This window comes from Eucyclogobius newberryi, unplaced genomic scaffold (genome assembly GCF_026437365.1).
Source record: "Eucyclogobius newberryi isolate DKJ021-1_F unplaced genomic scaffold, fEucNew1.0.hap1 SCAF_2, whole genome shotgun sequence".
Classification (NCBI taxonomy): Eukaryota; Metazoa; Chordata; class Actinopteri; order Gobiiformes; family Gobiidae; genus Eucyclogobius; species Eucyclogobius newberryi.
In genome coordinates, this window is record NW_027315834.1 from 13096412 (window position 1) to 13112695 (window position 16284).

General features: G+C 38.2%; 1 protein-coding gene across 2 annotated transcripts in view; it reads right to left on the minus strand.

The window, feature by feature from the left end:
* The window catches only part of vav2 (vav 2 guanine nucleotide exchange factor), a 357645-nt gene that overhangs the window by 229032 nt on the left and 112329 nt on the right, over positions 1-16284 (minus strand). For both annotated transcript variants that reach the window (XM_072453573.1, XM_072453572.1), the window contains exon 2: positions 15498-15614. In XM_072453573.1, coding sequence (XP_072309674.1) covers positions 15498-15614 — 117 coding nt within the window. The remainder of the gene's footprint in view (positions 1-15497; positions 15615-16284) is intronic.

The following is a 16284-nucleotide window of genomic DNA, read 5'->3' on the forward strand; positions in this document are numbered from 1 at the left end:
TACACTGCCTGCCCAAAAATAAATTGTCACAATTCAAATAAGCAAATAGGTTCGAGCCTCTTATTGCATAATCGCTGCATGGGCGATGATCTTTCAGCTGCAACACGGTATCTAAACCCAACTGATGCAGTGTTGCTGTTGCTTCCCATTATTGAAACATCCATGTGGAAAGACAAATCCCGTGGTCATGGTTCAGTGGTCAGTATGTTTGAGTGAAATCATTGGCATTGAGCAGAGAAAACATCTAAGGAGAGGCAGAAACAAATCCACTACAGATCTGAACCCCAGTGAGAGTGTTTGGGATAAACTGGAGAAGGCTTTGTGCAGTTGTCACTCTCTCCCAGCATTAATACTAGATCTGGATAAAAAATCATAGTAATTAATATTTTGACATTGCATAAACTTACTGAAAACAATGCCACATTTCCTAACATATTTTTGGACAGGCAGTGTATAATAATGTTTCACTAGAGTTTCACAAGCCTGGCCAGCTAATACTAGACCCTTTTCAAACAAAGCCATGACTTGGCCCCGGTCTTGTCTCCCGGAGTTCAGATGGGGGTGACAAGAGGATTAACCAATCAGAGCACCACATGGTCCATCAATTTCAAAACAAGGCTCGAGAAGTGGTCATAAAGTGAATGAATCATGCCAAATCGGTGTGGGAAATATAGACAAAAATAATGTCTCAAGATTACGGTAAACAGATGCATCAGGAACGTGCCAAGATGTTGAGGTTCATCTATTGCACAAAACATGAATAGACCCTAAAAGTAAGAAAGTGCAAACATATCACTTTATACCCTTGGGAGATATCTGTGTCTCGTTGTGAAGTCATTTTAAATTTAGATTATATACTTGATATTCTACATATTCATATCTTCAACAACAATTGTGACTTTGCATGTCCAACATTATAATATAAGAAGAATATGATATTTATTCATCAATAACCCAATTAAATCAAAGATGAAAACCACAATCCTTCCGTTTCGCACATACTTTTTAAGAATTCGAGATGCATGATCCCTCATGACAACCGGTACTTGACAGGTTTGTCCACTGAGCCCATTAAACTTTCCATTCATTTTATGCTTCCAGTTGAGCAGCAGGAGCATAATGGACTAAATTAGCCTCCACACCAGGACCTGCACCAAGAAGAACCTCCATCCAAGCTCATAAACCCTGCTGTGGAGCCTTTGCCCTGCCATTCACACATTCACAGGGCAGTAAACGGATACGGTGCCAAATAAACTACATCATGTTCTATTAAGTGCCACATAACAACACGGGCTGGCATTGGCAGGAGGCTCTAGCTCTTGCATTTTATACATTCTATTAATCCAACCTTCTGCGCAGACACATTTCCAGACAGATTTGCCATCATACGCTTCAGCATGTCCGTTATCGCCTGGGTTTTCACACCTCCTCCTCCTCCATATCTCCAACCTGTTCGCATGTGCAAAAAATAAGGGATATAGCAAGGTTTGGTAAACAGCATTTTCAAGGGCACAGATGGGGAGCGTTAGCTGTTTTGTGTGATTATTGTAGGAGAGAAATGGTTCAAATCAAATGTCCTTGATCAAAACAACACTACAGATTGTCCACAAAGTACTTCACTGGGCGATTTCAGCAGTGAATTGATTTATATCGAGCAACTAATGTGAGACTTTGGAAAATCACTGCATGTACCTTTTGTGTCTGCCACCTGCTTGTCTCAAAGAAGATGTCATTACCTTTTTGTCTAGATCTTTCCACAGTAAGTAGGCCAAGTTACAGATCACATCTGTGCAGAGGTGACTTCGCTCACAGAATGCATGTTTTATACAATTTTTGAGCAATAATAAAACCTGTAATTAAATAAACGCAAGATATACTAGATTTAATGTCATACTGTGAAACACTTTGGGCAAAGCAGTGACAGATCCAGACCACCAGAATGTTACATAGTGCACCTTTAAATTGACAAATTATATTATTAATCTATGTTACGATGGTTTTCCCTCCTCCTTCTTTTTTGTCTCAGAGTTCAGTTGATATGAATTATTGATCTATACTCAGAGTTTTATTTTGAGTGTTTCATGCATGAGTATGTCAGATGTTAAAAAAAATGTTATGTTGCCAAAATTCTTTCAAAAACAAAAACACAGTAAATGAAAATCTGCTGCTTGCCCGAGAATCAATCTGCATTTTTGAACAGGACATAAATTCACCTTTTACTTTTATGAATTACCATTTCTGTGAGATCAATATAGTGTTTTACAATAAATATATATCTAAAGTGTTGCAAAGAAAATCTTTCCAATGCATTTTATAAGAGAGTTACTGTGTTATTTATTCAAACATACAAGATTATTACAGAATGAAAAGATGCACACACAAAAATTGAGTGCAAGTAGCTCTAAATGCCTGGCATAATTACTTCACTAGTTTTTCCTGATGTTACCAGATGGTAAAAGCGTCATTATTATCTGCGTATAACATCTGAATGTACCCGCACACTACATCAGAACATCACCGCCGCTGATCACCCCAAATAAGCTCATTCCATTTCCATTATCTCCTCATCCAAACACTTGTGCTCATACGTGAGCCACTCTCTCCTCTTTTATTAAGGACATATAAAGCAACATTATGGGCACATTTGGCACAGTGCTGAAGCTAATACCGTGCTCTTATCATTTGATGTTTTGGGATAATTGTGATCCCTTGATGTGATTTTCCCTCTGGTAAGCCACTGCCAAATGATGCTTTGCTGGGGCTATTACTGAACACAAGGTAAAATGGATAAGAACCTTTTATAGCTTTAAAAATGAGGTGTAGATTAAAACTGTTGTTGCTTTAATATATCTAGTATAGAAAGTCTTGTAAAAATAATAATAATGCAGTAATCAATTACTTTTACTGTGCTCGTACATAAAATAATGTTTTAGGTAGACTCCAGATACCTTTTGGTAGAGTCACCTTGTCTCCAAAGCTGATGCCTTCAATCCAGGATTGTTTCCCCAATCTCGCTAATGCTGTCCTGTCCATTAAAACCTTTGGGCAAGCAGATCTTCAAAACAGTAAAAGTAAAAATGTATATGTATTCAAGCTTTGGAAAATGGTGATATGTCATCTCTCCAAAGGTAATAAAATAGCAGTGTCTAAAGCTGCATCTTGTCTGATAAGATTTATGGCTGTCACACTACAAGACAGAACACAGTCACACCATCAGTCATGGTTACGACCAAAGTTTGTCCGAGCAAAGGTCAGGCTCTAGGCTCCGTGAGAGAAAGTCACAGAAGTTGTACCAGTCAGTCAAGGCTAGAGCTACTACACGCTAGCTTAACACGTGAGTGGTGTTTTGTAAAAGTTTATTAATATTTACATTTTTTGACATAAATTGATTGTCGCCGCAGTGATAGGAGGGCTAAATTATAGATTCTAAAATATAAGAATCCCTCACTGAGACCCATGACCACAATTTTCCAAAATCGTGCAGTGGACGTCTGGCTTAATATATGAACAGGCAAAATATGATGACAATATATTCCTTACTCATCATATAATACAAAATATTTCCAAAAATGGTAGACAACAAGTAACACTTATGTGAAGGATTTGCTCCCTGCTTGTCTCAAGAAGATTGTATTATTTTGCCTGGAATGTTCCTGTGTGGCTTTAAAACATGTCATTGCTCCAAAAACATGCATTCTTACTGCGGTCGTCACTCCACAGAGTTGACATGTAACTTGGCTTGGGTTGGCACCTGACTGAGTTTACACAGGCATAGCGATACCATCTCCATGGAGACAAGAAGACATTCCATCAGAAAAGTTACAGTGCACTTTTAAGCAACGTATTTATTATTTCAAATGTCTCTGCTATTTTGACTTATTTCTTGCTCTATGGAGCTTTTCAAAGGAGTGCACAAAGGCTAAAACAGTTCCTCTAAAGTGAAATCAATTATTAAACCTGTAGCACTCAAACCATTGTCTCCATCGTGGAAATAATAGTATTCATTGTTTGGAGCAACACCGCCTGAATTTCCTCCAAAGATTTGAGAAGAGTTGCCTTTTGCAATTACGTTTTGTGGTTCCCCAAAGGCACCGTAGATGCGATGAGTTTGTGGTCACAGGGAGGAAGTGAGGTGGTATTCTGCAGACGCCGAGAGCTCATTATTCCTACACTCCCTGAGACGCCCGAAGGCAACGCTGTGATGGACAGGTACAGGCTCAGAGGCAGCAGACAGTAAAGAGGAGGAAAACCTACTAAAACGAGTCAACGCCGCGACCGTCTTTTCATTTCATGGGGATTAGTTCTGGAGGTTGGTTGAGGTGAGAATATGACAAAATTTCAAATATATTTTAGAAATGTAACGGCTGTGGATTGATTTTCAATTAGAAAATGAAGCAGATTTTTTGCTTTAGTCAATAGTGGTTAAATAAAACTAAAATCATTTGCAATCAATTGAAGCTTAAGATGTGACAAAGGTTTTGAGGTGCGGCTTTGAAGGATGGGTCAAATGCAGAGAACATATTTATCTAAATTGGGACTTTAAATTGACAATAATTGTATTGTATCCAGTTTGCAATTGAACCAATGCATTATAGGCAGAAATAATTACCAAAACATAAGAATTGAACATGTCTGAGAAATCATGGCCAGAATATGTCAATAAGTTATTTTCTTCCATTATTATTATTATTATTATTATTATTATTATTATTATTATTATTATTATTATTATTATTATTATTATTATTATTATTATTATTATTATATATTTTTTAGATCTTTTAGAAGTGTGTATTCCTCTATATTTTCTCTTCTTGGCCTACATTAGTGCTAATTAGACACCAAATGATACTTTAATGCCACTTAGTTGTTCAAGTGGAAGTGATAAGTAATATGAAACTGCAGGAATATTTAAAGCATAAGAATATCTCGAAACGTAATTGTTGCTTTGAGTTAATTTAGATTTACTAAGCTCGTTTATAGTTGGCGTGTATTAAGGAGAAAAAATACATCACTTTTTTTGTTGCATGTAGCCAGAATACAGGTTATATCCAAGGTGACCCCGCCCCCAGTGAGAAAGCAGGTATCAACTCAGTCTTCTGCCTATATCTTTTCAGACTTTATGTACATTATCTTTATTACTTTATTAACCATTTGGGGAAACGTCTGAATAAAAACCTAAATGAACTATAAAACTGAAAGAGTATTTTTCCAGGTATTTTTTGAGCAATATAAAATACTGTTACATTCCAGGCAAAGCAATAACATCTTTATGGAGACAAGCAGAATAAAAATAATAAAGATACTTAAGTGTTTATGCCAAACTGTGCAAAAGTATCCCTAAAAGAACAAGTAGGTGGAGGTTCCTGCAGACCAAGTAAGAGTCAGGTTTGTGGAGATGCAAGCCCGCTCACAGTAAGAACACAGGTTTTATACTGTTTTAGTGAAATAAAACATTACTCGATCCAAAAAGTTACAACGTGGGACTTTAAAAATGGCAAATATGATAATCCTCAATATTACCATTTAATTTTCTGTCACACCCACCTCTGCCAATGACATCACCACATCTGTCTCCGGAGCAACAAGGCACCGCTGCCCAACCACCTGTTTCATGCATTTGAAATTGTATTGTATTGTAGCGAGGTAACCGCGGAGATAACAAGGGGAGAGGGGCGCGTCACACATCCAGGTGGGGCGGTGCGCATATGGGGGTCTAAACACTGGAGTTAGCATTCATAATTCATAACTGGGGAATTATCAGCAGCGCCGTGGCATTTGGGATAAATTATTGATCTGATGGAGGAAGCTTTGCGTCAGGAACCACATCGGGGGGTGGAGGGAGATGAGAGGAGGGGGTAAAGGGCTAAATGGTCCCCTGCTCTGAATGGACTTGTCTGCTGTTATGGAGATGATTGGGTTCGCTGAAGAATACTGGAGGTGTGGGAAGCCCAGACAACACTTGCTATTGGTGACAGAGTTACTGTCGGGAAACCTGTTGTTTGGAGAGAGACATGTGCAAACAAGAAAGGATGGATACAGCAGTCGGACATGTTGGCAGTTGGTACTCCTGTCCCAGTTTTTGAGAAAGACATAACTGTACAGGGTTTGCATCTCACTGCATAAATATGATGCACTTTCCCCTATGAAAATATGTCAGATCATATTTACTAAGTCAGACCTCCGACAGCCGGGACGGGTGAACGCTCAAGACGCTTGAAACGCACCACAGAAACACAAGGCTCCATCAGAAACTTTGCATGTAAAACCTTGGAACTCTGTGAAGATTAATGGTAATAACAGTTTTTTAAATAAACATAAATACAATAAAGAAAGTCAGTATTAGGCTCGAGTCACTCGCGATCACTAACAGGAACAAGCTGTAGAAAATGAGTGCATGAAAAAGTCAGAAAGTATTAAATGGCTGTTGAAACAAGAAGCATTCAAGCAACAAAGCATAAAACATGCTATCCCAGTAGTTCTATCCAGTAGATACACATTTCCGGCAGAATCATGAATATATCTGGAGAATTCTATTATTTGCAGCTTGCCTAACTATCTTACGAAGATGGTTGGACTTTTGTGAAAAAATAAATTGGAATAAGGTGATTTCGGTGGGTTCAGATTAAAGAATTAACCACTAAATGAACTGGATGGACTTATTAACAATGAAAGTAGATTATGGTACAACTTGGTTAATTAATTAAATTGAGCTTGGTGGGTTGAATGTTTGGGGATGTTATGATGGCGGTCTCTTGAGTATTACTGTGTGGTCATGTACTGGTTCCGGCATGAATCGGGTCCATTCCTAAATTATTCGGGAGAGTCTGGTTTTGTCTTACCCGTGCACTTGTTCACTGGTATCTCCCTCCGACATGTGTATGTACCCACTACTAGTATTTACTGTATTTTCCGGACTATAAGTTGCACCAGCCAAAAAATGCATAATAGAGAAGAAAAAAACATATATAAGTTGCACTGGAGTATGAAATGTGGTTGCAAGTGTGAAAATAACAAATAATATCACATATAAGTCGCTATATAAGATAAGTATATAAGCATAAATGTAAGTATAAGTCGCACCCCGGGCCAAAACTATGAAAAATTTATAGATATGCCAATACATACAAAATCACTACAGAAAAAAAACACTATATTCGTGATACTTTAGACACCTTAATACAGCCCTTTGAGTAACTCCACTGTTATGAATCTCTTGAGTCATTCACATCTTTTAAAGGTTGCAGTGGCGCAGTGATTGACAGCATTAGCTCTTCCTCTTGGACCTCGGAGACTTGGAGGACGTGGTCACTAATGTGCAGCTGACCTAACCCTGCTAAGTGACAGTGCGCTTGACCCATTAAACCCCCGCCGTCTTTGACCGTTTTCCTACAGGGATACAACGTGACAGGGATGAATTACAAAGCCAAGTCTTTATCATTGGAGGCAGCACGGATCAATACAAAAGCAATGAGCAGTTACATGCGCCCAATAGTGGCCTAATAAAACGTGATATAGTGAAAAATTTATATAAAAGGTTAACCTTGGCGTTCTATATCAGGACGCCATTAAAATCCCCATAAGGATTCCAATAATTACAGTGTATTTACTTATACCAATATAAATAGTGTTTACTACTTATATTACAATACAATACTAATACAACTAATACATGTATCACCTGATTTGTCCTTTTTTATTATGTTTTAATATTTGTTTATTGCATTTATCTACTCTCTGTGTCCAGCAACAATTACATTTATACCATTATTAAGTCTTCCACTGCAAAATGGTTTTAATGCTACAAATAATTAAACATGCTAGAATAGAAATAATGTAAAAAGTAAAAAAAAAAAATCTATAAAAGCGATTTTGTGCAGAAGGTAGTAGCCTAAACTCAGACCATGCTGTGTGTCTTTTAAAATACTCTGGGACGTCCACTTCTTTGAATACAGGGAGTGAGGCTGTTCTGCTGAGGGCCAATGACTTCAGCTGATTAAGGGAGTGCCTGTTTTTAGCAAAGATAAACAAATGTGAGTATTTTTATTTTTTGTCTACACTTCCTGGAGCAGCAACATTGAGCAAAATCACAAAATCACAACAGGAAATATTGGGGAAGCGCTGGGTTCAATGGCTTGGTTGAAGTTATTGGTCGCTTGTTATGTGTTTGAATTCATTGCCATACAAGAAATACCAAATCTTGCATACCAAAGAATCCTTGACATCCTAGTTTGCTATGCTCCCACAGTGACAACTACTGAACATAAGCCGAATTGAGGTTAAACCCTGTCTGAGTGAACAGCCTGAGGCAGTCAGGCCCACATGGATATAGCACGTTCCAGATGTGAGTGCAGGATCTGGGTGTGGACACTAAAGAGCAGCTATTTTTAAACTATGAAGGCTATGCGATCATTAAATTATCATTGAGCATGATTATTTCCGGATTTCCAAGACATTTGACATTGCTAGGGATGCCAAATCTCACCTAAGGACCAACAAAAATACATATTATGCATTATTTGTAGTCATTGGCCTTTAAACATACTCTTAAGTACCTTTACTTTGGCATATCCTGTTTTTGAACTAGATAATACAGTACTTTATCTATTGAAGCATACCTTATATATCTATAAGGCATTCCCTAATCAAGATTGGTGTTAGCACTCATATCTAATGGCAGCAGATGGAATTACCATGGCAAAATAAACAAATACTGTTCTAAAGTAAGCGCACAGTTGTAATCAACGTAATTTCCGGCGATGATTCCTGGACTTAGAAACAGCACAGGTGACCGCTACCTTTGACGTCATAAAATTGGAAAATTCAAAATGTGTTTTTGAGGCTCAGAGGGAGAAGACTTACTAAACAGCTCAAATAAGCAATGTGGCAGAAGAAGAGACAGTGGCAGTATCTACTGGTTGAAACTGGGATAGAACGACCAATTTATACGTTTGCGTTTTACCAATTTACCACCGACTCCATAAATGCACATATAAATTAAGTTATTTATTACAATTTTAATATGAATACCAAACAACAATTTTACCAACCATAACTTTTCCATATCAATCCACACTGTTTAAGAGTTTTAAGCAAATTGGACACAGTTTTGGTTAATGAAGGCCATGATTGATAAAAGGCCCAAAATACCTTAGACCGATGCCAATTCAGATATAGCTATTACGCAATACCTTCTGGTCCGGGTTTATCACTGCAGTTAAAATGTGTGGAGATGAGAAACATCAGAAATGGGAGCGGAATCACGAGCAGTTGGTCCAAATTGAATCTTCCCTCCGGAGTCCAGACAGAGTTTACTTTAAATGACTGCGCTCCATCTGTTGCAAGTTTGGGATGGGCAGGTGCAGAGATAAGTTTGTGCAGTTATTGGAGGTAACAGGTTTTTCAATTTATTACACTTTCTTTTTCAAACGCAGATGATCTTCCTGCTCATGACAAAACAGGGTGGCAGGCTTTTTTAACCAGTTTATGCTTAAGTTACCATACCATACTACTATTACTACAATTTTATTTTTTTATACTTAAATACTGATAATGCTACCCCTCTCCCGTGTATTGCATCAGTTTCTCATTCCATTTGTGTCTGTATTGGTGTGTCTGAGACTAGAACAAACCAAATAAATATGGTAAAATCTTCTACAGTTTAAATAGAAGATATAGAAGATAAGAAAACTTTATTTGTCCCACAATTGGGGAAATTACAGTGTTGCAACAGGCACAGAAACAGATGAGGCACAGAAGTAAATCATTTAAAAAATCTTGTAGAAAAACTATAACATGTTTTTTTGTTTTTTTTTAATCAACATGCAATATTAGCAATAGCTTACAATGCTGTTCCAACCATCTCCTGTGTGACTTGATCACGTTTTTGGTACTAATTTACAGCAGTGCATGTTTTTGGACTGTTCAATCCAGCTAGCAAACATAATCATTAATTATGTATTAGCATCGTTGGTGGAAATTTCCCTGAAGCCTTTCCAAACTTTTCATACGACCCACACTTCAAAGACAGTGGCGCAATCGAGGAGCAAGACAGGGTAAGGCAAGGCAAGTTTATTTGAGCACAATTCATACACAAAGTTATTCAAAGGAGCAGTGGCAAACCAGTCACGAGAATAAGCTTACTCTGTGCATGTTTTGGGGTTAGAAGTCCAGTGTGATTGCTAAGAAAGATATTCTGTTGACGGCTGCTAGTACGATCCAATCTACCAAGAGTCACTTATTATCATGTGGCAATAAAAGCATACTCCTATCTCTATAGCAACACAAAGCTGAAATTTCAATATTCATTCCACCTCTTGGTCCATTTTCCCGTCTGTTCATCCCATATGAAACTCAACGCTGAGCTACTCCGTCTGCATCTCAACTACCGCGCTAAACCATCCCGCTAAATGAACATCGCTCCAGCGCCGCTTTCCAAGATCGCAAAAATTTCCAATCTGTTGATCGATGGCTAACAGGTGCGGGCTAATTATGCTAATCATGGCAACAGCCGAATAAACTGATTGCCGTGTTCATTTAAACGCCGCCGATGTTCCTTTAGAGTCTAATTAAAACTGTGCAGAGAGAGAAAGGGAGGGAAGAGAGACAGGCTGCGTTGGAATGTTTAAGTCAAATTTATCTCTTGGGTGCCCTGTAATAAGCTGCATTTCATTGGTTTAACGATGTCATAATGAATTTGTAATGAAGGGGGAGGAGCCCGAGTGGAATATGGAATATGATTGTGGTTATACGACGTGTGCTAAAACGCGCTGCTAGCTGCCAATTGTGAATCAGTGGCGAACTAGCAACAAGGGAGTCATAAACATAGGAGGCTGATGATGACTTAAGTATTTACCCGCATTTTTGACAGAATTTAAAGAACAATGCTACTAATGGTTCGAATTCTGACATGGTAAAGTTATTGGTTTGCCTAGAATGTTCCAAAGTATGGCATTAAACGTATGTATCGCCATGGGGACAAGTCAGTGTCACCACCAAGCCAAGCTGCAGGTCAGATCTGTGGAGATGCAAGTCCGCTGACAGTAAGAACGCATATTTTTCAATCTCATATTAATTAAAGCACCTTAATGAATAAATGTAAGACGGATAAGTTTAATGCCATACTGTGGATTATTCCCGGCAAAGCAATAAGATGTCCATGAACGCAAGCCCCTCCTCAACAGAAAAGTTACAAAGAAGTAGCTATACCGAAACTACAACGCTTGAAACAATGCATCTGGTTTGTCCTGTAATTCCTATGTCCATATTTAATTAATAAATAAATACTCCCGTGTCCTTAACATACTTTTTACAAAAACTATAGCCTGCTCTTGAATTTTTTTCCATCATTATTGTCGTTTGTCTTGAAACAGTATGCCTATTTTTTCTTGAGTCAACATTTTGGCAACTCTTATAACTGAATACATCTATGTGACCAAAAGAGTGTGTTGGCATAAATACTATGTAATTTTCTTTTTCTATTTTTTTTTTAATTTCATATCTGAATACATACATACTAAAAGATTTGGGTTCAATGCAACAACATCGTTAAGTCAACCCTACAACCAGATGGCTGCTGGTTTAAATGATATGACTTACTGCCCTTACTTACTGAATATTTCCGAACCATTCTACTTGTACTTCAACACTATTGTAATGTACAGGTACTCTTATTTGAGGGCAGTTGAAGTAATACAAAAAACAGGGAATGGCATTGACCCCAATCTGTTTTCTAGATTAGGTGTTCCACAGGGATCAATTATGGGTCCTACAGTTTTCATTTACCTGGGCTATGAGGAAACCATCATTATATAAGGCCAAGGGAGATGAACTCTAGGGCCGCGCTGGTCACTACGGGACGGTGAAGGGTGAAAAGGGCCTGATGAATGTTTATGGAGGAGCCAACACTATCAAAAGCCAAACCCTGCGTCTCCCCATCGCCGACTGTGTGGAATTCAGCCTTAAAAAGAGATTAGAGACCTATTGCATGGCCTCAGTCTTTGCAATTGTGCCATTTGTTTTCTACTGATGCCCCCAGGGAAACGGAGAGCAATATTTGGTTCACACTCATAGCTTTTCGTCACAATATAAAAAGGAGAGTAGGGATTGGAAATAGAGAAACTGGAATTAAAAAAATCTAATTGAAATAGTAATATTGACCTCGATGTATAGATGTGGTGAGCTTCCTAATGTAACCACCAGCCCATGTCTTTTGGGAAGACACTTAGCTCACCTTGTGTTCAGTGTCCATGTTAAGTGCTATGAGTGCTCAATGGAGCTATAAATTAGAGTATTCTCCTCTGATGCTTTATGCATCTAAACCTCAGTTTCATTGTTTTGTTAAATTGAATTAATCTTGTAGACTGCTGACTCCATGAGCCCTATTTCTGTTTGAATAGCTTCACAATTATTTAGCTTTGTCTATTATGAATGAAATGAATATTGAAAGCCCATGTGTGTAAAAATAAACAGAAACTGTTGCAGACAGTGCTGGTAGTATAACTATTTTCAAATTGTCTTGGCAAACAAAATTAGCATTCAAAGAGTTAACCAAAGCAGCAATCCTCAATCGCCCTAATTAAGCTTCAACACTATATAGACTGACTATACCACTTTAGTGCATAGTACGCAAAACAGTGAATACATGGAAGAGGTTAGGGCGGCGAATAGACTTTTGGCGTCAATAAAAACAGGTCATTGTGCATTTCCTTCGAGGAGCCTTGTTGACGATTTAAATGTATGCCACATTAGGAGGGATCTGCCCAACTCAATATATTATAATGCCATGTACAACCCTAATGGAAAATCAATGGAGACAAGACCGAGCCCATACAAAAGCCATTTCCAAATTGACAATCGGAGAGGGCGGCGTGATTGATTGTGACTGCGGCCAGATTTTAATACCATCCTCTTGGAGATTATTGACTCCAGACTCCATGTTGTGGTTTTACGTACAGACTGCCAAATGAGATCTTGTCTATGCCACCTCATCTCTGTGGTTCAGGAACAGATATGCTTAATGATATCAGGAAAATAATGGATAAAAGGGTTCCCTGGAATCTATTAAGTGCGAAATTGATAGGAACAATCCAACGACCAACTAAGGTAAAAAAGTAATCTGAGATGGTTCGATGGTTCGATGGATCTCACATCCAAAAAGAAAAGCTGGAGGATCAAAACGACCCCGTCTCATCTGTCTTTGCCCAATACCTGTCAGACCACATTTTCAGTTTAAGTCACTGTGTTGGAAAGTCTGAGGGAAATCAAATTCAAATGGCAAACAGACCTTTTTTATAATGCATTCAGATCAAAGGAATTTCTATTACTAAAAAAACAGGCTCCGCTGTACTATTAATCTAATTTCTGTGACATCTCAAACAGAATACATTTCCTCGCACGCTCAGATCAAAGGTGAATTCTGCCGGCCAACAACAGGAAATACTAAATCAAACTAATACACCAGAGAGCAGTTAGAATGATAAATACAGAAGCTCATGAAACACAGGACAAATAGGTCTACCGGTGCTTCGTTTGTGTTTCTTAGTCTATCTACTGTACTCAATGTCCATATGCAATTACATTACATATCTCCCCTATAGTTGAACCATAACCTTCATTTTCAACCATGTTTAAAAGTACTTCTTTCTTAAATGTCTGTCTTTCAAACTGCTACTTTCCCTGTTCTGACAGCATTTGAACCTCATCCAAACTGCCCTTGGACTAATCTTGTAACCGGCATTTTAATAGATGCAAAAATCCCAGTGAAAAGCCCATAAAGCATAGAATGAGTCAGCAGCCTTGTGCGCAGCCAAGTCTTAGGTCCACGACTTTGCAAAGTGCCTAGAGTGTAACTGCTGTCCCTCCCTCACGCCCATTAGCTCACTGACCCCTGAAGTGTCGCTCCGGATGCTCCTCTTCTCTCTTCTCTGCGCAAACTCCTAACAAAACTAGTGGGAGTGACAGATTTGACTTTGAACTCGTCCTAAACCCGAGCGCTACAGGTGTTGGAACAAGGGAACGCACTCACTACGGGAACATTTGCCTGAAGATGTCTGAGGATTACAAAGAGTACAAACAGTCATGGCAGAATTGTGTGAGGAAAGGGAAAAATCTTGGACATTGTGGAGTCACAGCATGAAATGTTCCACAGTATGGCATCAAACCTATGTATCTACGTGGAGGCAAACAAGTGACACCAGCCAAAGTTCATTTTCATACTTCAGAGGGGCAAGAATCATGCATTTCAAGGTATTTTACAGCAATATGACACCATTAATGTTTAATGTCAAACTGTGGAACATTCCAGCCCGAGCAAAAACCTTTCCATAAAAGATAAGTAGATGGCAGAGACCCTTAAAATATAAAAGTTACATGGTGCACTTTAAAAAGTCATGTACAGGACTTCTTCAGGACTAGCTCTCTTCAAAACAAATCGATTTTACTTGTAATAGTTTACTTCCCATTTTATATTTTCGTCCTAAAGCCGACAATAAAAAAGAAAAAAAAAACTGAATGAACCAGTTTGCAGTCAAATTAAATACATTGAAAAACACATGTGATGAGCATATGTTATAGCTCCAACCTTGAAAAAGCAGCTTTTAATTCAGATAAACAGTTTGGTAATCATTAGTGCAATTAAACTGCTGCAAACATAAACAGCACTTGTACATTTCCTGAATAACATCTCTTGATTATATTCCATATCACGTCCAAGCCAAAGGTGACATCTGGCAGGTAAACAGCGGAAATGCTCTGTCAAAGGAAACCAATTCAAGGAAAATATCAGAATATTCAGCCTATAATACGGCATGCTTCATTCATAGATAATGTACAAAGCAGAAGCTTACATACAATGAGAATTACAAAGACAAACATGCAATGCAAAGGCAAAAAAACATTTATACTTTATTTAAAAAAACGCATATGGCCAATGTACATCAAACACTTTTCAAGCCGTTTCTAAATGTTGAATCAGTGGCGAGTTATAGGCTCTCAAACCTGCTGAATTGGCCAAAATGATCAAAAGTCGTACTGCAAATTCCTCAAATATCTGCAATACCTACTTAAATATACAGCATTTTATTGCAATATAGACCTCACATTAATTTTGCAGTCTTTCTAACATATCCATATCTTCAATATCGTCAAATGTTATTTAATATGCTATTCCAACACTGTACAGCCGTTAGCTAGATTATTTTATTTCTAATCTGTCGAATAACACATGTATAGACTCTTTTTTTATAAACATTGAGAATGCCAACTCAACTTAACAACCAAAATCATAAAAGTTGATTTCCAGAGCTACAAAGACAGCTTCCAAAATTCCAGGCAACAAATCTCTGTCTGTCTGTGATCTGACAACATGACTCCAGGCAGATACGATCAGCGTCGCAAGCAGCTTCACGTCTTCCAAAAGCGTCGCCCACGGGTGCTCATAACCTCGCGCGAAGAGCAGTCAGCAGCACATAAAAGAGCACAAGTATTAGCTGACTCACCTTGCCGAAATCCCTGACGTCGAAAAGGTCGAAGGGGTCAAAGAGTTCACTGTTGCGCAGGCCGAACTTATCGTGGCAGACCTTCAGAAATGTGCGGATGTTTTTCAGGCAAAGGAACTGCAAGAGAAGAAAGAAAGAGAGACATTGAATTAATGCAAATAGGTGTTCAGAGAAGACACTTTTTGTTGAGAGGTTTTAGAAATTATTCAACAGTGAGAAACTGGTTTATGACATTTCTCCCACCTTAAGATCTGAACAGAACATTTCTAGAGGTTTATCGGACTTGTATAGGCAGTGAGGTTGGTAAGAGCTTGAATCAAACTAAGCCTGTGCAATTAATTAAATTTGAATGCAATCACTTCTAATTATCAATGGTTAGCTTGGATCGTTTTAATCGAGAGGTCATGTCAGTAAAATCATGTGGTTTGCAGCAGAGTTAAGACTTTGGAGGAAGGAATATGACGAATATGGCGAAATGACAATTAAAAGTCTGTAGTTAGTTAGACAGGGACAGTGCACAATATAATTAACTTTAACCTTAGTCCCACTGAGGGGAGAAGCCTATTGAACATGTTTTATTGCTAGGGCAAACCAGAGTACCAGGAGGAAACCTATGCACAGAGAGAACATGCAAACTGCGCTTACCGCTGCGCTACTGTGCTGCCTTGTATGTATTCTTTTTTTTTAATACAAATATATATATTAAAAATCATGATTAATCAATATGAGTTAATTTGTATTCATGTTTTGAAGTGTCATAACCCCCAGCCTTACATCAAGCTGACAA